Source organism: Patella vulgata, chromosome 4 (assembly GCF_932274485.2).
Source record: "Patella vulgata chromosome 4, xgPatVulg1.2, whole genome shotgun sequence".
Lineage (NCBI taxonomy): Eukaryota > Metazoa > Mollusca > Gastropoda > Patellidae > Patella > Patella vulgata.
Window position 1 is genome coordinate 18,325,565 of NC_065882.2, and position 24,903 is coordinate 18,350,467.

The 24,903-nt window shown below is 36.0% G+C and overlaps 1 protein-coding gene across 1 annotated transcript; it reads left to right on the forward strand.

The window, feature by feature from the left end:
• The first annotated feature begins 7,786 nt into the window (after window positions 1–7,786).
• LOC126817220 (glycerol 3-phosphate dehydrogenase) lies at window positions 7,787–15,706 on the forward strand. The gene is made up of 7 exons (XM_050544030.2): window positions 7,787–7,985; window positions 9,467–9,620; window positions 11,158–11,364; window positions 12,117–12,274; window positions 12,975–13,093; window positions 13,395–13,605; window positions 14,641–15,706. The coding sequence occupies exons 1-7, from the start codon at window positions 7,843–7,845 to the stop codon at window positions 14,882–14,884; spliced, it is 1,236 nt and encodes a 411-aa protein (XP_050399987.1). The 5' UTR covers window positions 7,787–7,842; the 3' UTR covers window positions 14,885–15,706.
• Window positions 15,707–24,903: the final 9,197 nt, after the last annotated feature.

Genomic DNA, 24,903 nt, shown 5'->3' on the forward strand with positions numbered 1-24,903 from the left:
ATTCATCAACATTTTTTTGATTTTATAACTGCTTAGAAGATGATATAACATTATTTTTGTAGCAATCAGTGTATATAATCAATGAAATAGATATTATTGTGTCTTTTTTCCTCCATATTTCTGTCTTGAAAGAACTATAAATAGTAACTGAAATGTTAGTGTTCTTACGTTCTTAGACTTCTATTAAAAAAATACTCCTCAGAAAGAGTGTACACCTTGTATAGATTTAACATGAATACTAGTAGCATCTGTTACCCATGTTAACAATAGTCTGGGAATTTTCAATCAAATTTCAACCAGGCCGAAAGTTCAGTATGTATACATCTTTGTGCTGTCTCGAAAAAATGAACTTTATACTTTTGAGTCCGATTTAATGATGTATTCTATTCATGACTAGAATCCCAGCAATTCATAATGAGTGATTATTTAAATGAAAATTCTTTGAATAATTTGCCTAATGATTACCCTTGACCTTGTTTGTCACATAGTAAAGACTTCATTAGTATTTGCCTGTGATATTTTATCGCATGTTCTCAAAATATTATTTTTTTCTGTGTTTAAAAATTATGTTTTGTAAAAAGTTTAAATATATCCTAGTCAGACCTGATCCTAGTCATTTTTTTTAAATTTTACATCTCTTAATAACTGGTTAACCCTATAGATGAGAGATTGGAGAATGTCCAAGAGATTTAAAAATATTAATGAAGAAAAGTTTTAAGATGGTCTAGTCATTATCTATTAAAGGAGATGGTCCACCTTTTTCTTATTTCTAACAATAAGTAAATATTGGTGACAGCTAATAGAATCAACTTTTAAAAACTTTCAAAGAAAACACTATTTATGGATAACAATTACTATGGTTATCCATAAATAGTGTTCTATTTAATTATGTTCCAATTACTAAATGCCATTTAAAGAATATTTTAAAAACGTTCTAGACAAAGGCACAACAATCTAGATGTAACAGCAATTATACTCATGTCATTAAAGATACATTAGTTAAGAGTTTAATAAAGAATTCGTCATTCTTGCTATAATAATTCAAAAATATATGATAAAAAAAAGAAAATATTGAAAATTTCATTCAAATTACTTCATTCTGAGCCAAATTTTCACTGTTTGTAGTTTTGACAAGATGTGTGCATAGTGGTAACTAGCGCACTGGTATATTCGCGACTTGGCCTCGCTTTCCCATTTTTAAATTAAACACCGTTCTAATCTATTTAAAATCTTGAGATCTCGAGTATCCGATGCCATCGAGAGTCGATTATTGTCTTGTTTTGTTAATAAATGTCTAATTAATAGTTTATATAACATTTCATGCCTAAAGAAAGAACTACAATAGGCAGATTTACATCTTGCATAATGTATGTTTAAGTATATCTGAGGATAAATAAAAACTTACACGAAGAATCATTGTATGAAACACATTATTACTAGACTCTATTTGTCTAGGAATAAGTAATCCTACAGTTTTCTTAAAGATGATATGAGTAGCTGTCATTAATATCTATTATTTTATAGAATGTAAAATCAGATTGTCTATCTCCTTTAATATGCCATTTATTTAAAACATGTTCGCTGGGCTTAGTTTTATTTAAATATTCAGGCTCTTAAAGAGACAGAATAACAACGAAATGCCTGTAGTTGTAGTAGATGTGACCTGTTGCTTACACAATGTTTATCCATAAATAACAAAAGAACTGTACATTATGTTAATTTAAATAATTATTTATTTTCTGCAGATTTTGTTAGTATTTGTTTATGTTGAATTACCAATACTGTTAATGCTTACAAAATTCAAAGTTTTGTATAAATTCTTTGTGTGATGTTGCTATACAATGCAATATTAGACCCTTTTTCAATTGGCTCACTTATAAAAATAGTAAAGTTATTGTTATTGGTCAAAACTACATGTATATGAACTTCCGATGAAGATCTAAACACTTCTGTATACGTTCTCTAATCAGTTTGAAGTTTGACTTTTATGACCAGGTAGTATTTAACACAGCCATTCACCCAATATTAAGGGACTTACACATAACTGGGCACCCAAGATGGATTATCTAAAGTAAATTAACAATGGTCAGCTATGACAGAGATAATAGACAATAGTAGTAATGAGATAATCTAATCCATCTATAAACGTTACATAATCAAGGGTCCATAAACCCCCGGATAATACTGTGTTTAAAAACATTTTCTACATTGACTAATTGAGAGATGAGGTCAGATCAGGTCAACTAAACGCAAAATTCATTGATACTGCTGTAGACTAGAGCTTGGTATCGGGTGATAGATAGTCAGATTACAAATTTTAAAAATAAAACTTAAAAATAAAACTTAACTTAGATCTGCAATACATTGATGTTTGTATTTTATTGTGAGTCGACTTAGAATATTCTGTTGATATATCATGAGAGTGAAAGATGAATCGAGTTACATTGATTTAACAGTATAACTTCCCAGCACTAATACAGACAATAGTTTAAATATAAAGGCCCTGTCACACTTATTCGGAATCAGTAGGAACCAACTGGAATGGAGAATTCTCAAAATTCGTGTCATATTCAGGAGGGAATTTCATATTGACCTAAACTTATTGAATACTTAGAATGCGGTTTCAGCCCGCCTTCAATGATTCTTGCACATTCTGGGTGTATTAGCTCTTGAATACAGCTCCAATGTACAGTGCTGGGACATGGTAGGAATATTTAAAATGCAGTTAGAATGCATTCAGAATATTTAGAATGCACCTTAAATGCCATATGCGTGCCTTCTATGAATTAAATTGAATGGTAGTTTTGACAGAGAACTATTTCTGTGGATGTTCACCTTTACCTTTAACCTGTTTTAAAAAGTGAGCCAATTGAAAGAAGCCTGTCTAGAATAAAGAGATGGGTTATGTGATTGTTTCTGTGATTTGAAGATGAGAAAGTCTAGAAATTGATTAAGTATGAGTTGTAATGTTTTTGAATGTTTTTCAGTATTTGCATACTAATTATAATAGGACTAATCATGAATATTCAATTAGATAAAGTAATTTATATATACAGTAGACTACAGAACTTTATACATAATTATTGTATATGTAACTATTAATATCCATAAGAAAGTGTTTTATATATTAAGACAACTGTCCCTGCCAGATGGCTAGTTATGGCTCTATATCTATTCAATTCTGTATTTAAATTTGTCTCCCAACCATCAAAATAAAAGTTTTATCAAATGTTGCTCAAATGGAAAAAGTTGCCTTTTAAAAATTGTGCAAATCCAGGATTAAATTAAACCATAAGAAGTTCTTTTTTTTTTGGTTTACAAATTGAAAAAACTTTTATTAAGTTGAATGGGAAGTGAATATAAATATAACTTTTGATGTATAACCATCTTGCAATTTGCAGTTTAAGAGCGATGGCAAAATTGCATTTTGTAATTTATATGGTGTAGACAGTAATATGTTATATTGGTATATATAACTGTACAGTATGTGTATATATATAATAGATATGTTATACCTACTTGTAGGTTATCAAGGATTGGTTGTGCTTATTTATATGCTCAGTAGGCAGCATAGAGAGTTATACCTATATAATATATATAAATATACCTATATATTCCAGTTAGATAGGACTAGATGTTTCAATTGGTGATGGCGGGTATTTCAAAATAAGGCATTTTTTACTAAAAAAAATAAAACAAAGTGCTCAACTAACTGTACAGTGGAGAGTTTCTTTCTAAAATGGGACTTGAATAGTTTTTCTAGAATAGAATGTGAAGAGTTCTTTCTAAAATAGGACAAATCCCTTTTACATAACAAATTTTATGTAATTCATGAATATTCCAAACAAAAAACTGTGAGCGGTGTTGTTATGTCATTGATATATAGCTCCACGACTAAGTCATTTCAAAAACTCAATTTTGCAGTTTATCATTTACATTCCATGATCATCATTTTCATTTTTTGGACAATTTCTAATTTTTCACGGGTTAATCTGTACTCAAAATTGATTATTTAACATTTAATCCAATTCAAAAGCAAAGATTTTAACCAACACTTATAGGTTGTGCTGGCCTGCAGAGGAAGCAGAATTTTGAGAAATTTTCAATTGATCAAATCTTCAAAATCCAACTATTCTTAACAAATGAAAAGTAATATCTATAAAATATGACTGAAAACGTAAGTAAAACTGAATAGACATTGACTACTCAAAATCTTAAAAATTACGATCAGCTGCTTAAAAGAGGTATTGGAGGTCAAATATTACATTGTATGTAAAAAATCTGATATTTTTCAACATTAAGTACCATCTATTTATCTTAATCCCAGTCATAACTCATTTTATGGGAGCAATGTCTCCGACCTTTGCCTCCAAAATTTTGAAATTTGTTGTATTTTGGAAATAATGTCTTCACACATGTTTAAAATATTAAATGATCATACAAAGTTTCATTTAAAATATAAAAATGTCTTGATTGAAATGTCATTAATCTCATTGCTATTCTCACAATGTTTTAACTAGGCAGTGACGTTTATACAGGTCTCTGTCAGTCCAGCATAAACTGTCTCAACTTTGACTGCAACAAATATTGCTTTGGACAAGACAGTGTCAGGTGTGTACATGGTAAACTGACTGTCTAGCTGTTTGTGTGGGTACACATCACACAATGACTTTTGAGAAATTTTTCAACAAAAGTCTCTGACAGTGTATAGAAAATGCACACTATTTTGTTCAGACCAATATCAGTTGTAGTCAAAGGGGAGACAATTCTAACCGGAGCTATACTGGAAAATAGAAGAGAAGATATAAATAATAACATGTAGTTTTCAAATTAATGTTGATAATCCATGAAACATTTTGATGGCTTCAATTGAATTCCTCAGTCATTTCATTAATTTCCTGTTAAAATAATCTATGTACATATTAATTAGTTTATATTTCTCTAATGGATGTCGGGACAACAATCAATGCAGTATATAGGGCAAATCTATATGATTTCTAGTGATTGTAATATGAAGGAGCAAGTGCTTTTAGAATATTATCAGGAGTGACTTATTAATGATATATGTATATTGATGTGTATATAATAGATGAAAGCATATTTTACGATGGGATTTACAGTCAGATAGACGTTACGTGGATAATGTACGTGTAATAGATTGTCGTAGGGCTGTGTAAGTTCGGTAGATGTAAAACAAGGGCTCGTTCCTTTTTAATCTCGATTCTACATGTCGTATTCTTTCAGATTTAGGTGTGGAATCTACATTTAAATACTAGGAGATATGTTTCCATAGCATTTAATATTCGATTCCTGGAAATACTTGCAGAATTTTTAGATAATAAATAGATCATATCTGTACATGTGTATATATATATATATATATATACTGCATAATATCTTCTTTATGTTGTTTAGTTAAGTTTTAGCCTTGAATTCCAATTTGCTTTATATCAATACATTTAATTTAAACAAATCTTTCCATTTTTAGTTAGCTTTATTGTTGAGTGTATTTAATTCAATGATTCGTGCAATATTTTATATGTACCAGAAAATTTATTTTCAACTCCTGTGTGTTTTTTTGACACAATATTATGTTGAATATATATATAGACATTCCTATATTATATTATATATATATATAATAAACATGTAAGTTGATTATTTTCTAATTTGTGTTTTATTAATTAATGAAAAGGTGATTGATGCTATATCTAGTTTTATTTAGTATTCTGTTTGTTTTTATTGTTTGTTTGTTTTGATGATAAAAACCTATATGATGTTATTATATAAGTGATCTCTTGTTTGTTTATATCATATATTTTATGTGAAATGTTTATCATTCCATTGTTATACCTTGCTCACTTGAACTCCAAATGTTTTTTCATATTTTATGCCTCTTCAAAACCTGCATTTTTTAGTTACGATGTGTAAATATTCTTAAATTAGATAGGATTTGGTTGCATAATTATTCAGATTTAATTTACAATATGGACGCTAATTAAGATCATCACATCAAGGTAATAAGATAATATCTATGAGGAATTACAATGTAATAATGGTAGTTACCTCCCCTATGAGGAATTACAATGTAATAACAGTAGTTACCTCCCCTTTGAGGAATCACAATGTAATAACAGCAATTACCTCCCCAGTGAAGCAGTCCAACCTATTAATACCAAACAAACTTATTACTGGTATGTTGGGTAGTGTTCAGTTGTATATATATATATATTAATTGATAATAATTAATATTTTTAATGTCAAAATAATACTCACACCGAAGTTTGAGAAATTAGAGTTTTTATTCGTAGCACATGTATGTCACTCAAGATATATTAATTGTAAATGTATGGGCTATGTACACAGCTGGTAGATTAAAGTAAGGATGAACGTTTGCAACTAATTCCACTGCCAATTGACACAATCGTATTAAGAGGAGTGAATGTCATTAGTACTCGATTAATTAGAAATTTATTAGTTTGAAAAGAAAGTTCCATGTCCCTTGCTTGTATCTTTAATGTAAAAATTAAATGTTTCTTTTGATTAAAAAAAAAAGTTCAATATGGAATGTCTGTAGGATTATCCGTCTCTTCTATACATTATAAGGAGGTAAATAAATTTATATGGAATTGAAAAAAATATTTTTGTTGTTGTTTCTGGGTACCTGTATTACTTATATATGAGACTTGACTGGTGAAACATCAGGTCTCGGTTTCACAAATTATTCTCAGACCTAAGTTAAGAATTTACTCAACTTTCTATCGCTGTTTATGAGAAATATCTTTGATCCAGAAACACACAAATTTGCACATAGTTTCTTAATGATTTAATAAAGGGATATATTTTGGTTAAAATAAGGCAAACAATTTTGAGTAAATTCTAAATCTTAACTGAAGTCTGAGAATATTTTGTGAAACCCATGTTTTCATATGGAAACTATTTTATAACACCAGAGAATTGATCTATTGCAGTCCTTTACATATTTCATACGGAACTCTATATCATTGTGTTCTTTGTCGTGTAGCCTACTTGTAAAGAGCCAAATTAAAGTCCCTGTTCAAGTCAAACCAAGACATCATCACTGATCAAATTTAGCCAATGCATTGAAACCGACAACAGTCTGAACCATAACTAAAACGAAACACAGATTTAATTGAAAGTGAGCAACTTTAGCTCAATGTGAATGGTGCTTGGCTTTCTAACCAGGAGTATGACCTTGCTTTGATCCCTGCATTTGCCTAATGGTATTCCAGCAAGTTTCCCCTTGTCAGTGGTGCATGGTCAGAGGGGCTAGTGGGGAAATTAGAAGTCTAAAACCGAGGTCCACCCATTTACTCGTTGGCAGGCAGGTAAAAGAACTCTTGACAGTCCGAATTTCCTGTCAAAATTTCCCCTCATAGCATAGGCCAACTACATGTAGTTCATAACATACTCCACTTGGATATATTATATATATATAGAGAGAAATGGGGTTTAACGTCCACTCGACAAAAACTAGGTCATTTCGGGACTAACATATGGTTTAATTTTATTTCAATAATTCGCATGCGCATAGGGGTCTTTAGCAGTGGGAGGACCCGGAGAAAACCCACGAGGTTGGACAGGCAACCCTACTCCTTGTCACGTACAACCGGGGATTCGAAATCACGCGAGTTGACTCAATATATCATAGACGTTAACACCATTTCAATTTGCATCTTGAAATACCCTCTCTTTCATTACGTTATATTTTGGACATTCCCTTGGTGTGGTGTTTGCGTGCTCATGCATGAGACTCTGCACATCGCGTGCACATAGAATCCTAGCTTAATGCAAAGATAAAGGACATGTGATACCATAACAATGGCGGATGACCTTGATGTTATTATAATAGGTGGTGGAGTTGTTGGCTGTGCTACTTTGTTTGAGCTTACAAACTGTGGCTATAAATGTCTTCTGTTGGACAAAAATAAAGATGTGTTGTCGGAGGCAAGCTCAGGAAACAGGTAACTATGTTAGGATATTATACCGACCACTATAGAGCTTGGTGATTTTGGATAGTACAAGTTATGGAATACCATCGATGACAAAAATAAACAACAATATTTCTTAGAATTTAAACGAATCTTCAATTACTTCTACGATCGTAATGTTTTAAGTGCCGTTCCGACGTTTAGGTAAAGCGGCCGAGGGTAACTTTTTCACACGAACAATTTAGAAATAACCCAACCCAGCATGTTAAGCTTACATTTTCTCTAAGCTGGCTTAACTTGTCTAGCTGTCTGAAAAGGTCGGCTTAAAATTGCTGAATTCGGCTATCTTACATTTTGTGGCAATTTATGGTTTTATGTGGGATCTAAGCGTGTGGAATTAACTATCTCTGTTCCAGGGTTTTGGAATAATTAAACTGGTTACCCTTACAATCCACGTGAATTCTACACTCTCCTAATTTAAAAAGTTCATCGGGGTTTCCCCCTGTCAGTGGTGCAGGACAAAGGGTCTGGCAAGGGACAACGGATAGTCGTTCGAAGGGGACTAAAAACCGTGGCCCCGTGTACACATTGGCGTGAACTTAAAACCACCCTTGACAGTTGGAATTCGATATAAGAGTAGCCTAGGCCGTAGTGCCGCTGTCCAGGCAAACTTTCCCTCACAGCACACTGTATGGCATATGCTTATCTCCTTTAGCCCAGTCAATCTAAAACACTACATTAGCCCAGTCCGTGCAGTCTGCATAGAACGTTAGACTCCATTTCATTTAACATTTTCAAACCTTGTTTAGGTTACTGTAACTAATTCATGTTGAGTTATGGTATCATGTTACATGCATTGCCTGTATATATAACAAGCTTTACAACTGTATATCATAGTAATCCACTGGTGTATTCAACCATTACAAAATATCTTTATCATTGTATCATGACTTGGTAAAGAGAGAGAAAGAGAGAGATCAGGTTTAACGTCCAATCGACACAATCAAGGTCATTTCGGGACTAACACATGGTTGAATTTTTTATTTCAATAATTTGCTTGCGCGTAGAGGTCTAGCTGTAGCAGTTGGAGGAATCCGGAGGACCCAGAGAAAACCCACGAGGTTCGACAGGCGACCCCACTCCTTGTCACGTACAATCGGGGAATCGAAACCACGCCAGTTGACCCAATGACAGACCCCCAGGCTTGGTAAAGACTAGAAAAGACATGTCGAAACTTTACTCAGTAATAAAGAGTAATTGTGTTCCATGTCATCTGTTGCGCGTTGCACGTGTACAAAATAATGGCGGCCACATTGTAGCCAAAAACAATGAAATAACGTAAAAACTATAATGCTTTGCTAAGAAATATATTTTCCCGGTGCTATGTTGACCAATTGATGATTATGTATTTCGGAGACATCTTTAGATAAATAAAATTGTGAATATACTCATGTAGGTATTGTTTTTGGTAATATAGCCTATATTATTATAATATATGTGTTTGGTTGTTTAAGTGGGATGTTACATACTGGATTTGATGCCGAGTTAAATAGTGTAGAATCATACTGCATCAAGATCTGTCAGGAGAAAGTATTTTCACTGTTAAAAAACCTAGGATTACCATATAAACAGATTGGTGCTACAATGGTAGCTTGGACACAACAACAGGTACAAATTATTATTTTTGGTCCCATACGAACGACTATACGTCGTTTACCCTCTATACTGCACCACTGACAAGTGGGAACCACATCGGAAAACCCTGCTGAACTTTCTCGGTCAACGCAATTAGAGAACATGGGACCCCCTAGACAAGAAACCTCACCATTCGATCCTGTGTGTCTCGAGATAAAAGATGGTACTATGTAGTTCTGCGATATCACCTCGGTGGAAGCGGACGTAAAATACAACTAACACTAACTAACTAGTTCTTTCTGGAAGAACCCCGATGCGAAGCACATAGTAAAACTGTCAGTTTTTTTATATACTGTGTATTGTCGCCACTCCTGTCTGTCCGCCCGTCCACAATTTGTTTGTGGACACTCTACAGTTCACAATTTTTATCCGATTTTGAAGAAACTTGAAATATAGGTTTACCTCCAATATAGGTATATTGGCATGTTTCGGAACATAACTTCATGGATTATGGCCTCTGTACGAAAAATCACGTTTTTAGCTTTTTATCCGATTTTGATGAAACTTAAAATGTATGTTTATAACACAATGTTCCTTCCGATATTCGCGCATATAGGGCCGCAACTACATTGGACGGGTGTGTTTAATTAGTCCTAATAGTATAAAATTAATTTATTTATTTTTAAGATGTTACATGCATTAATAAAGAAATTAATTTTGCCAGGTGAAACGAAAGGCATCTAATGAGAGATAAAAACAAACACATCACTATATCTCAACGTTTTTAGCTACGTTCTCGTAGCTAGAGGGACCTCCTGGTTAGCGAGCCAACGCCTTACTGTCCCCTCTCTTTTTTCGCGCAATACCACTGTTGGTATTACCATAGATACCTGAATAATTGATCCCTCATAAAATAACCGTGCCCCCTTACTTATACTAGCGCTACGCTACTGCTTCTATTATAATAGATACCTGAATAATTGATACCTCATAAAAACAATAGTGTCCAATCCATTATTGGTATTGCTTATATGGGTCGAAAGAGTTACTAGTACTTCTTCGTTTACGCTTTTATAACAGAATTCATTACAGAGTATCAAATATTATTTTTTTTTGTGCGGTTAATAGGAGAATACTTCAACCACAAATCATTTTGAACGTGTAAGGTTTGTTCATGCTTTACAGGTAATGTGGCTGGGATGCCTGATGGTGTGCGTAGAATAAAGGGCCGTGTATACTGAGCGCGACCGCAACTGCAAACGCGGCTGTCGCATTTGATGATTAACTACATATGAATGAAGTCGTGTATAATAACCGTGAATCCGGCCGAATTTTCGTTCCCACGGAGAACTGCAAAGCTTGCCCCCAGAAACAATTTTTGGGAACTCTTTACCCGAAATATTTCCATTAACCAACCAGAGTGCGGCGTCAAACGGCATACACGGTTAAATCGTCAAAGCGCCAGTTTCATCTTAGAATTTCCGTTCGTATCGACCATTTCAGTACGAACGATGATTCGTGGCCGAAAGGTGTTTTTTTTCTTTTTAATGTGAGCCATTTCTTTTTGTAGAAGGTTAAATTAGATAGAGTGTATAAAGGTTCCATAGAAAAGGGAATTGATGATGTCTTCCAACTCTCAGCTAGTGATGTATATCAACGTGAAGGCCATCTTCATTCTGGTCTGGTTGGTGGTTTATGGATTCCGAAAGAAACAGTTCTTGATCCTTGGTTGTTCCCACTGTCATTATTACAACATTCTATTGAAGGAATTGGAATGGTACGAAATAACATAAATTGTATTAAATAGGGTTTAATGTCTTACAGTTATGTACCGAGTGGGCTAATGAAGTGTGCTATGGAGTAAATTCGTCCCTGGCAACGGTGTTACGACCTACTCTTTGGTCAATTTGATTAAAATACAGACCTAATTTTCGTTTCTTTTTTTAATACTTTCGATGGTCTCCACTACGCTACATGAAGTTAAGACAAGTACAACGACATTTTGAACTAAAAAAAAAACGAAACGAAATAGGATCTATGTTTGAATCACATTGACCCTTTGGTCGGTAATCACAGTGAGTGATTCTTAGAAATGTCGAATTGCCTATCATAATTTTGCCTTTTATCTAGTCAAGCGCATTGGGGTAGCTGCTGCATTGAATAAAAAGGTTTTTTTCTATTTTGGAAATTTTGAGTATGTTTGATGTGTATTGTGTTGTGTTATATCTGTCTGGTGGTTGGGGGTCCGGCAAAACGCGAGGACCGTCCCGAGTGGCACAAACTCTATAGCTACGACACGGATCGATAGTCCGTTTTAATTTTCCATACATTTTTAATAGGGTTTGTCACAGCGTCATCCGACAAATAAACAAAATACTGTATTTACCATCAGATATCATAGCATCCGCGGGATCCCCAGTGACATTGTTCCGTTCTACTCTACTTGCGGATTAGAACGGAGCGATGCCACCGGGAATACCGAGGATGATAACATAGAAACAAGTATTTCTTAAATCTGTCATTTTGAAGGTTAAAACCGGATGCGAAATGTTTGGGTTTTCACATCTATACCACAACAGTTGTGAATTGCAGACATCTCATGGACCAATCACTGCCAAAGCCGTTGTTAATTGTTCTGGTCTTCATGGTGATTTAGTGGATAAAATGGCGGGTTGTCAATCATTTAGGTAAATCAGAAGTTTTGCAGTTCTTTTTGTAATTCCTTGCCTTTGGTTTCCTGAGTACGGTGTATGTTTATTTAATGAATCCGTTCTGTCACGCTTGGGCGTGTGCGTGACCATCCTAGGATTTCCATTTAAGATCAATGTTTGCGATATCACTTTGTATGGAAGCGGGCGTTAAACTCCGACAGTGGTAGCTTGACAGACACATCCTTCTTTTACATTCAGAAATGTCACGGATTCGAATCTGGGCCTGAATCGAACATACGCGCCGTACTGGACAATACGCGTTTTCCCAGAATTCAGCCCCAACCCTCAGTACATCAGTACATTATCATTTCAGAGAGAGTGAGAATCTCCTACCTTTGCCTGGGGGGATTGGATGACAGAATGGTTAGCGCGTGCGCGTTGTATCATAAGGTCTGTCATTGAGTCAACTGGCGTGGTTTCGGGAGGTATAGTAAGATGAAATACTTATAACAAAATTAACACATACTCAAGACTCGGATGCATATATTTGATGTAGGCCTAAATAATGCAAAGAAATGTGGTTAGATATGGTCATATATTACCAAGACGCCCATATTGTGTTCATTGGCCTTCGGGATTGATGATACTTTAGTTCTATAAGATAGAAAATAACAGAATACAAATAAAAACCCCAAACAACTTCCCCAAACACCATATGTAACTCTACATTTTTCAGGATATATCCAAGAAAAGGACAATTTACAGTCTACGGTAAAAACACAGCACATTTGGTTAATTCAAGCATATTGCCAGTACCTACTGAAAAAACAAAGGGTGTTATCGTTTTTAAAACCGGCAAGTATTTATTTTTTTTACCAAATCATCACTTGACTCGATGAAAGACCAGATGATCTAAAGTATTAGACCATTCGGCAAGTGGCGGCAACCCAATCCCGCTTTTAAAAAAGTAGATTTACTTTGCTCCTATGCTATGGAAGAATAACCTTGCCAATATTATTTCAATCTAAATACGTATTTTTGTTTTACAAATTTTGCACCGTGAACATTGAGATAATATTGGCAACGTTATCCTTCCATACTATGCATCGTAACTTATTTTTCGAAGTCTGAATTCAATCTATGATTTTAATTTCAGTTTATGGTAACATAATAGTAGGACCAACGGCAGAAGATACAGAAAGTAGATCGGTTCCTCCTGACATTGATAGTGTTATAACAAGCAGACTTTTCACACATACCAAGAAAACAGTCCCCGGGTTAAGCCAATATTTTCCTTTAGGACACTATACAGGATTAAGACCAGCTACGCAATATAAAGATTATCAGATTAAAGCGTATAGAGACAGGTATGTATGTAATGTAATGTAATGTAAGGTAATGTAATGTAATGTAATGTAATGTAGTTACACCAAATTTAAACGGGGTGTTGGATGACCGAATGGTTAGCACGTGCGCGCTGTATCATAAGGCCTGTCATTGAGTCAACTGGCGTGGTTTCTATTCCCGGTTGTACGTGACAAGGAGTAGGGTCGCCTGTCCAACCTCGAGGGTCTTCTCCGCGTCCTCCGGTTTCCTCCCACTGCTAAAGACCCCTACGCGCAAGCGAATTATTGAAATAAAATTAAACCATATGTTAGTCCCGAAATGACCTAGTTTGTGTCGAGTGGACGTTAAACCCCATCTCTCTCTCTCTCTCTCTCTCTCTGGAAATTGAAAAGAAGTATTAATAACAAAAACATGGCGGACTGCCTAGTGGAATTCACACAGCCAGGCATATAATCTAGTAGAAATTGCAACACAAACCGCACCTTTTCGTCTGACTGTAACACAGATGAAGGTCTGTCACAGTATTGTTTTCAGAGATGGTATAAATGAGTCAGAACCATTATACGTGTAGTTAGCTGTCAATCATTAAGGGTAGCTTTTGATATTTTGCCGATTTCTGTTCGGCTGCGCAAATCCTACTTTTCTGCACCAACCGAGATAATGAAGACGCGTATACTACATGCATTAATCGAATTCCAACTGCCAAAGGTTCTTTTACGTCCCATTCTAACAACTAGACGATGGTCCTTGCTGAGCCCCCCTGTCCTGAACCACTGACAAGCGGACACCATGCACAAAAATCCTCGGGAACTGTCTTCGCCACATACCAAATCACTGATTCAACCTGACTCCCAAACCTAATCGAGCTTATAATACAATAGTGTTGAGCATCATTGTTGCAGGTGGCAGACAGTGGTGACGACAGTATAGGCCTGCCTACACCGTCATTTTTTATTTATGTGCTTGTAAATAATAAGAAATACGACGTGCTTATAAAGATTATTGCATTATTTGACAATAAGGCTACGGCCAACCTATTAACTCTTGTATTATAGGAACTGGATAAGTGTTGGTGGTATCAGATCAACTGGATTATCAGGATGTCTTGGAATAGCTAGTATGGTGAACACTGAACTATGTCACAGTTTGAACATTGAACCATCTTACGGTCCTGTCAAATCTATTGACCCGATGGAATGGTCTTTTAAAGGCAACAACTCGGTTCAAATGAATCAAAATGTATACGATTTCACCCATCCGATAACAAAGTTTGGCACTCAATACCGCTCAGGGCTGTAATATTTTTAAAATGTTATACTATAGCCCCTATGAATGATTGAATGAATATTTCTTTTGAAACAGAATAACTTTATTTTTTTAACGCCCATATGTTAATGTGGTCGTATATTGTCGTCGCCCCTGTCCGTCCGTCAGTCCGTCTACACTTACTTGTACCAATTTGATTTGATTCTGGAATAAGTGGTAGTGGTGTAAAGATGGCGTTTCCGCAAAAGCAGTTTCAGAGTTATCCCCCTGACTAATAGGATTCGTTGATAAACGTAGCCTACATTGGCCTAGCCTAGGCTACTCGCAATCAATCCACAGGTTAATTCTTTACATTATTTTGTTTAAGTTATCACTAATATCAGGTGAAGTTAGATGTAGTGTATGTAAAAATAGTTCAGTGTTGGTACCCCTTACTGATACAGTTGCCAATAAGCGGAACGGTTCGCACTCGCTCGAAGCAGCGGTGGCTCGGTGAGTAAGACGTTGGCTCGCTCACCCGGAGGTCCTGTTTTCGATCCCGGTGTTGGCCTAGAAATTTCATCGGGGTGTTCAGGTGTGATTCCCCCTTGTCAGTGTTGTAGGACTGAGAGCATAGCAAGGGACAACGTATTGTTCGGATGAGACGAAAAAAAACCGAGGTCGCGTGTTCATATTCTTATCTAGTGAAACCCCATTTCATTTCATTGCATACTCGCTTCACATTGTTTTTTTTTCTTTTATCGTCAATTTTCAACAATAGTTATATTAGTATTGGGCTAAAGATATCACACAAAAATCCAACTTACCAATACTTTAATTGTTCATAAATGATGTTTTTTAATGGTAAATCTTGTCATATATACTATTCAAAAAAAGTAGGGGATATTTGATTTTTAAGTGTTATTAAAGTCACCTAATGAAACTGACGAAGAAACAAATGACAAAATGAAATGAAGTTCACATTCATCGATTTATTCCAAATGATCTTTAGACTAAGTAAGGCACAGACTGACCATTATAAGGGTAAAATGATACCCGGGGTCAAACAGCAAAGTTACCACAGCATCACAACCAAGTCAGTAACGGGTAAATCCTCCTCTGTTTGCCAAACAAGCATTGATCCGACGTGGCATACTCCTAATGAGACGTCTAAGGTCATTTTGGTCCAGATTGTCCCATTCCTGTTGCAACGCAGCAGCAAGTTCTTGGACATTGGCAGGACGTTGTTGACGTTGACGTAACCTCTGTCCAAGCATGTCCCAGACATGCTCGATGGGGGAGAGGTCGGGACTCAGTGCTGGCCAAGGTAATGTGGTGATGTTCTGTTGTTGGAGGTAACCTGTAACGATCCTGGCCCTGTGACATCTTGCGTTGTCATCCTTGAAGATGAAACGGCGGCCATGACGTCGTGCGAACGGCACAACATGGACTGCCAAGATGTTTTCCCGGTAGTACTGGCCTGTAACACGCCCTGCAACAACATGTAAAGCCGTTCTTCCAGCAACAGTGATGCCTCCCCACACCATAACAGAACCACCCCCAAATCGATCATGTCTGATGACGTTAACGTCTTGGAAGCGCTCGTTTCGACGACGCCACACCCTCCTACGTCTGTCCAAAAAATCAACAGTGAACCTTGACTCATCTGAAAACATCACATTGCTCCAGCGTCGATTATCCCAGTGTTGACGATCCCTACACCAACGACGTCTTGCCTGAATGTGATGATCTCTCAAACAAAGGATCACGCGAGGACGTCGGGCGCGAAGGTGACCCCTATGCAGTCGATTCCGAATCGTCTGGCCACTCACTCTCACACCAGTGTCTGTTTGAAGACGAGCGCTGATCTGATTTGCTGTGATGACACGATTTCTCAAGGCCAAGGTACGGATAAATCGATCCTGGGCTTGAGTTGTCGCCCTTGGTCGACCTGAGCGTGGTCTGTCCTGTACAGATTGTGTATCACGGTATCTGGACCATAGCCTGCTTATGACAGACTGAGAAACATTCATCGTCCGCGCCACAACCGCCTGTGTTGTGCCGATCTGTAGCATGCCAAGGGCACGTAACCTTTCATTTTGGGTAAGCCGACGCATATCAAAATTTGTTTTCTGGTCACTAAAACAATTAAACTGATGTTTCCACCCTGGAATTCAATGCCACAATGACTGTAACATTCAAAGTCAGAGTCGTGCAAATCTTGGGTTGGACCCCCAAGATGATCCCAAGCATCACCTGCATTCCATGCGGTAGCTATTGGTGCGTTTGGGCGTCACATGTAACTGGAAATGTTTCTTCTGTTAGGTTCTATAGTGATTTTTTTCGTAGTCATTTGCATATTTTAGTATTATGCCCCCAAAATCAAATATCCCCTACTTTTTTTGAATAGTATATTTTAAAATGAGCCCCAAATGTCGCTTGTTTATTGTATCTACATCATTTGTTAAAGTGTACACATTATTATTGAAACATTTCTTCGCCTTTAAGACGTTTTCAAATAATAATCAAGTGTATTTCCACGATGTCTTGAACAGATCTGAGATTTCAGTGATAATCATAAACAGTAATATCTTTTTTTTTGGGTGGTAATCAATCGTAATCAGTCAGTGGGTTCGTTTTGCCAATTTGCCAAAACTTCCAAAAGTCAAAAATGCGCCTTTTAAATCGAGATTGAAGGCTTCCTTAAAAGTCTAAAATGTACGTCCGGATTTACTGGAACTAAAAGACAGTATTAAAGTCAAATTTCGATAGGAGTCCTACAAACTAAAAATGAAAAGAATCCACGAAGAAATGTAACCAGCAGAGTCGAAAATGTCATAATTTCACAACTTTCGGTGATCGACATCAAAATCGATAGGATCATCTTTTGACATACTAAATAACATTGAAAAGAATCCATGAAAAGGTCATACTGTAGTTTGTAGCGTTTAGTGTCAGTTGTTCATATTTGTATCCTGTGGATACCATATTTCACTTTTGAAAGAGATTACTCGACAGTTAACGGTTAAGATCTATGATGACTGTCGATTAGTCATACATAAAATATAAGTAACAATATACTGTAACAGTATTAAAACGAAATATATGTTTCCCCATAGGTGAATATTATTCTGCTCCGTTTCATGTATGATAAAAAGCCATTAATAATATATGGCCAAACTATAAAAATGTTTTGTTCTTTATTTATTGATTGCCATCATCCAATAAGTAAAGCATGTTCATGACAAACTACTCACATTTAAACAGAGACATCCAGTGTGCTTGACAATATAATGGAGCTTATACTCGTCCAGCTATTACTGGTGCTTGTCCTAAACATCTACTTCTGTCATGGAAATCAAACGGTTCACCATACACTCTATCAAGATTTATTTTCCAGTAAGTACAATAAACAAATTCGACCAATGGTTACTGATCGCTTACAAGAACCGTTACAGATTCGAATATCATTTTCGCTTCTTGATGTAACAGATTTAAAAGAGAGCTTAGAACAACTGAACTCAGTCGGGTGGCTAAGCTTAGAATGGACTGATCCGTTATTGGCATGGAACAGTGGTGATTTTGATAACCTAACAACTATTTTGATAACCCAAGACAAAATTTGGACCCCGGATATCATTGTGGAGAATACGGTCATCACTGAACACAGACTCGGAAATGACAAAATGTTTGTAAGAATTGGTAATGACGGTAGTGTATCCTGGAGACCTGGTGCATTATTTGCGACAAGTTGCTCACTGGACACACAATTCTATCTATTCGACACACAGGCTTGCCGTATAACGTTTGCAACAGAAATTTCAGAGACAAGTGAAATTTTGCTTGTAGCTGACACCCCAGCTTTCCGTTTGGATGAATACAGTGAAAATGGTCAATGGGATCTAATCAAAACGTCATGGGATGAGTTGAAAGTAAAGAATATATCACAAATAACATTCAATCTCAGACTTAAAAGGAGAATTGTGTTCCACGTGTGTGTTATTGTTATACCTATTCTTGTTCTGTCTGCCCTTACGGTGATGGTCTTCTACTTGCCGCCCGAAGGAGGCGAGAAGATGACGCTTTCAATTAGCGTCATGCTGTCCTTCGTGGTGTTCCTCACTATTTTCTCAGAAGATATGCCCAAAGCATCCTTTAATATATCCCTGCTAGGTATGTACGTGCTGATTCTCGTGGTATTGAGTTCGCTATCCATCATATTTTCAGTTCTCATTTTGAACTGGTACTACAGACCGCTGGACTCATCAGTACCGAAATATCTACATTGTCTGGCTCGGTTCGGTTGCTGCTTATCTGGTAATCGCGTGGGTCATTCAGATTCGAACCAAGAGGTTGACACCAAAGCGGGTTCGGAATCAAGCGTTGAAGATATTACTTGGATCAGGGTTGCATTGGGGTTGGATAAACTTCTGTTTATTATCTACCTCATTGTTACTATTACAGCCCCCTGTATATTTTGCATCCTGTGGCTTGCGAATCCGTAATACAAAGTCGCAGTGCGCCAGAAGGACTATAATCACTTTTCATTATTTAAATAATAAACAAATAAACAAACATAAAGGCTTAAAAGTGTTCTTTGGGTGGTAATTTGGAAGGTACCTTCTTGAGTTCGATGTACATGGATAGTAATGAGCGATCCGTCGACCGGTTACAGGCCAATCGAATGTGTTGCTCATAGTGACGTGAAGCCTATAGAAAGTTTTGTTAACTTTAGATGGCAATAAATTATAATTATGCTAGGGTCGATTTTGATATCTGGATCGGTGCCTTGACCGTTATTATTTTGTTTCTGGGCTGGTAAGTATCCTTGTTGTAGCCTGTAAGTGTAAACATACAGAATAACATTAAAACGGAATTTCATGGCTTTTAATGAATCAATATTTACTTTACACTTCTTTTCAAATAATGCCTATTTGATTCGGTGCTAACTCTGACTATCTAAATTATTATTTAGACATTTGCTCACATGACAATCCCAAGAGCTTGGATATTAATTGGATTATACCACCCGCACAATTTAAGTGGATAGCGAAAAAATGTAAAGTCGAAACTTCGTCAATTATCGTAGTAATACCAAGCGAGACTACGCTATTCTTGTAAAAATTTCAAACATCCATAACTTCGCCCAGAAATCTATTGGACTGGAATTTTCAATAGATTTATTTTAGATTATCCATTTTTAAACTGTTACAGCGATAGGACCGGTTGTTTAAGGCTCTGCTAACAAATAACGACTCGTTATGCCTATCACAGGCACTTAAAGGTATAGATTACCAGGTTTTTTTAATGGAATTTTAGAATTATGTAGAACATTCTCGAGAGTTTTTTGGGGTGGGTTTGGGGCTGTCCCATTTTCTATAGGACGAAATTCTGTAGTATTCTACATAATTTTGGGCACCTGTAGGAAGTAACGACCTCAAATAACCTGCAGTGCAAATTGTACAACAGTATTCTATAGATTTTTTATTTATAATATTTTCTGTAAAAGTTGTACAGTTATCCTTTTTGTCTTCAATCATGTTTTGTGAACAGACTGCACAGTTGTTAAACTTTCTCCATTTTATTGTTAATGCAAACGTGATACGTTGCGTCAATGTAGTTTTAGAGTTTTGGCAGATTTTAGAAATTTTTGGTTTCACTAATGTATCATTTCAGAAAGTTTGGCCCGTAGATCAACCAGTATGCAGACAGGCGGGAAAAATATGAAAATTCCGAGAACAACTCATCAAAAATAATGATTAAATTGCAGTCGTTATCACTGTTAAAATCACATCAAATACACCTTCGTGTTCTAGGATACACATAGATTCATAAAAACGATATGATGCAACATGTCAGCGTCTAAAAGTAGCAAAAACGACGGTAAAAAGACGACAGTGTTATACGGACCATTTCCGTATGAAAGCCGTTCCATACGTGCTGCCGTATCCGTGTGCCGTATCACGTATGAGAAATACACAGGCATTGATGAAGTCACACGCAAAATCCATACGGATACGCGATACGGACCAGGAAATTACGCTTGCCAAAAGTCTCTATTTTTAGAGTTTGACGTAACGGATCGTTAAAATAACAGAATTTTTAACAACCGGTCCATGTTCTTTGTCAAAATCTTATATAATAAATGAAATTTATATTCTACCTGTCTGACTTTCAATTACATTTATAGTAGTTACTTGTTTATATAACTATCTCTGCTTTAATATGTGTATTGTAATGGTTTTACCTCGCAGTAAATTAAATTATATTAATTGATAATATTAAATGCTTATTTTCAGTTATGGTCTCCACTTTAGGGGATGGTGACATTCCTTTCACAACCTCGCATATTTGTCTGTCCTCGCTTGAAACACTGGAATACTCACAATCGGTAAACAGTCTGGTTTTTCCCTTTTAATCCGTATCGTTCATCGCGGATGAACTTTGTCTGACAGTTATTAGGTCACTCATACTCACGGGTAAAGCTGGGATTTTATAACACGCTGTCAAACATTTTCCATCTCTTATTCTCCTGTTTTCTAGTAGAGCAGGTGGCACGGGTGAGTGTCATAGTGGATTATAATAGATGACAATTCGCGCTCAGTAGCTTATATTCGTATGGCCCAGTATTTTGTGGTAAGCAACAAAACCTCTTCGTTTCATATATAACTCCATTTGGAAGCTCAAGAAAGTGTCTAGGCCGTGGACTGTCGAGTTATTGTTTACTCTCGTGGAAAGGCATTGGGACTGTAATTTTTCTGCACAGATTAATTTAAAAATACGTAAAACGAATAATGACATTCCTTCACATCTCCTTTTCCATAAGTGACTGCTTCAAAATATTTTTATAACTTTTAATTATTTTGTTTTCGCGGACTTGGTCTTTTTCACCGCCATATTAATGCGCCGGTGAAAAGGTTAGGTGAATTTGTGCCTGAAAGTTCAGGACGCGGGATTTCAGCCAATCAGCAAACAGAAAAATCGTCATTACGGGCACTGATGTAAATATCAACAAAAACGCGTGTTTGATTATTTTTTCATCGTCTTGACTAAGTTTCTCGAATTATGAAGTGACTTATTCACCAGGCAATCAAGGATCCTGGCAAATTAGTTCAGTTTAGTGATACCAGTTGGAATGCTGTTGTGAACTACGCTTCTCAGTGGCAAAATCTCGACGGAGAAGAGCAGAAAATTGCCGTTTCTTATCGTGATGTGTTTTAAGGTAAAGTAGGCCTAAAGTACATTAATTTTTTTTCTCTCTTTCTTACACTGAAATGACTGCGGATTCTTTATGTCTATGCATTATTTAAACAGACACATTTTTGGGTTAAACAGTATTTATTTAGCATACATTTGCATACGAAATACAATAAATACTAAATTATATATGGATTCGGAAACAACCTATGCCGGTAGTTTATTAATCTGTCTCAGCAAATGGTAATAGTAATAAACAAAATCAAATATAAATGGCATGTTGAATATAAATGTTTAAAGCAATATCTAAGTTTATTTTGATATTGCAGTATGAGATCTATTTCATACTGACTAGATACTGCAAATTTTGAAAACTAGGTCATATGCATTTATTGTTTTCAAAATATAAACTTTATTCAAAGGTGGACTGTAATTTTTAACTTTTTGTAGGCTCAAAAGAAGATGCATTGAAGGTGTTACCGGATATCACTCCAAATGTTATTCTCGCTTCTGTGATAAAGAACGGATCCAGCGTTCAGAAAAAAGAGCCTTGAAAAGGGCGGCACCAGTAGCACCTGAGACCCAACCAGACAGTCCTTCACCAAAAAAGAAATTAAGATCCCATCGACCGTTATCATGTACAGTCACAGCCTTATGAAGTTATGATTAAGAATCAAAAATTCGTTATGGCCTTCATAAAACTTAGCAGTAGTTTCACCATCGATGACGCCCTCATTAACATTTTAGAAGAATTTGTTTGCGATTTGTATGGACAAAAGGTACTGGTGTGGACAATGCTAGATATAAATTATTCTGTTTAAAAACTTCATCTAAACAATCTCCCCCCCCCCCCCCCAACTAAAGATGCCTTGATTTTACATATTAAAAGATCTACCTATCAGGCTGTGCAATCCATAGGCATTCTTTGAAAAATGTGATTTCACCCCCACTCCCATCAGAGCATGGGTGGAATATAACTGATCATGACATATCAATCAAGTGGATGACACTTGATCCAGCACCAGAGGACATTTTAAAATATGTACATTGCAAATGCAAAACTAACTGTGACTCTAAAAGATGTTCACATAGACTTGCAAATCTCCCATGCACTGATCTTTGTGGATGTAGGGATTGCAATAATACTATGCTTACAACAACAGAAATTGATGCTGATGACTTATCAGATGATGATATTGATATACAATAATCATAAATTACATTTTTTGAGTGCCAAATCCACCCATAAGCATGCTCAGAGTGCTTTTAAGAGCAATATACTGTGTGTGCATACATGACATGTCTTTTCAATTTTAGTAATATTTTATGAACAAATGAGAGTTTAATTGGGTTTTACTGTCGTGAATATTTTGAGGTCTTTTACACATCGTATTATGCATTGTTATTGTTATGACTGGTTTTTTTTCTAAATTTATCTCCCAGTTAAAAATTGAACTTGTTAATAAATACAAAATTAATAATATTTTTGTCTTATTATTGTGTATTGCCTTTAGAGGATGTCAATTGCTGTATGTAGCATTGTTTTGCATATCAAACATAGACATGAACAAGTAACCTGCGGTTAGTCGAACATTCTTCGATCTGTGTTGGTTTGCAATGCCGGCACTTATTTTGCAAAATGACGAGAAATTAAATTTTAGTGTACAGGTCTAATATACATACAATTATGGCCTGATGGAAATCATAGTTTGGGGACTTACAGGTTGGGGCCACAAAAATCTGTTTTACTCAGTTAAGAATTTGGTCAGATTTAGTGTACCTTGGCAGAAATATAACCACCATTCATTAGATCTAATAGAAAGACTGTCAAGCAATTATCCATCAGAAATTTTACCCCAATATTCAGATTCAAGCTAGTAAAAGGTGGTCGAAATATGAGTGAATTCTCAGCTCAGTAAAAAGAATGGAAAATAAATAATGATTTGTAGCTCTGGGCCAGTTGTCACCAGACCTTCCCCCATTATTGAAAACAGCATACATGATTACATGAGTGTACATACATGACTAACATGACGATACATATGATGCAATTTGCACTGAGTTTGAAGCTCAAATTCAACATGTCTAAAGATACAAGTGTGCCCGATTACCCTGCATCAATTTCGTGCCAATCCTTGATGAAATATCGTTTCCGCAAAGCCCAAACTATCAATAAACACACATAAAACAAGATTAGTACAGTTGACCAGATCGTGGTATTGTTTATAAACAATGATCACGTGACTAATCACGTGACACGATCCAACGATTTTCATTGGACAATTACTTGACCGCGTAGCAGCTTCGTGTTATGACGAGAAAAAATATAATTCTTATTCAGATAATTTTATAAATATTATACATACTGAATGCCGCATGTGAAGGTTGCTAGTTAACATCATTTTTGCTCTATCCATCAATTTAAAAAAATCGGAAAGGCGGTTCCGGGCCTTTTAGCTAGAGTAAAGATCTAAGCCATATAATCGTGTCCAGTCCACGGCCTAGTCAACTTATCACTCTTCTGTTTATTGAACGCACAGCTCGCTGTATATTGCATTTGCACTGCATCACCATATACATGCTCGTGGTCAAATTGTAGGCCCTACTATCCATAAATTTTGACTTCGGCCAAGGCTGCTGTTTTTTTCAACCAAATCGCCAGAAACACTCATCGTACGCCATAGGCGTACGAGCAATCTGACTGACGGATCCAGTGAAAACACTAATTTTACTTTTCTTTTAATTAAATACCACGAATTTGTACTGATTTGACTATGGACTGGAACATTTTGTCTGGAGCCACTCAACTTTGTGCGAGGGGTCTTTTGCGTGCACGCCAATGTGTACTCTTTGCTGGTAAGGGGAAATCACGAAAG

What these genes read in the sequence shown, in the direction of transcription:
- LOC126817220 (XM_050544030.2), top strand. Translation starts at nt 7,843, where the DNA reads ATGGCGGATGACCTTGATGTTATTATAATAGGTGGTGGAGTTGTTGGC. An exon ending in CTATTGAAGGAATTGGAATG is followed by an intron (nt 11,365 to 12,116) that starts GTACGAAATAAC and finishes GTCATTTTGAAG; the next exon opens with GTTAAAACCGGATGCGAAAT. An exon ending in ATTAAAGCGTATAGAGACAG is followed by an intron (nt 13,606 to 14,640) that starts GTATGTATGTAA and finishes CTTGTATTATAG; the next exon opens with GAACTGGATAAGTGTTGGTG.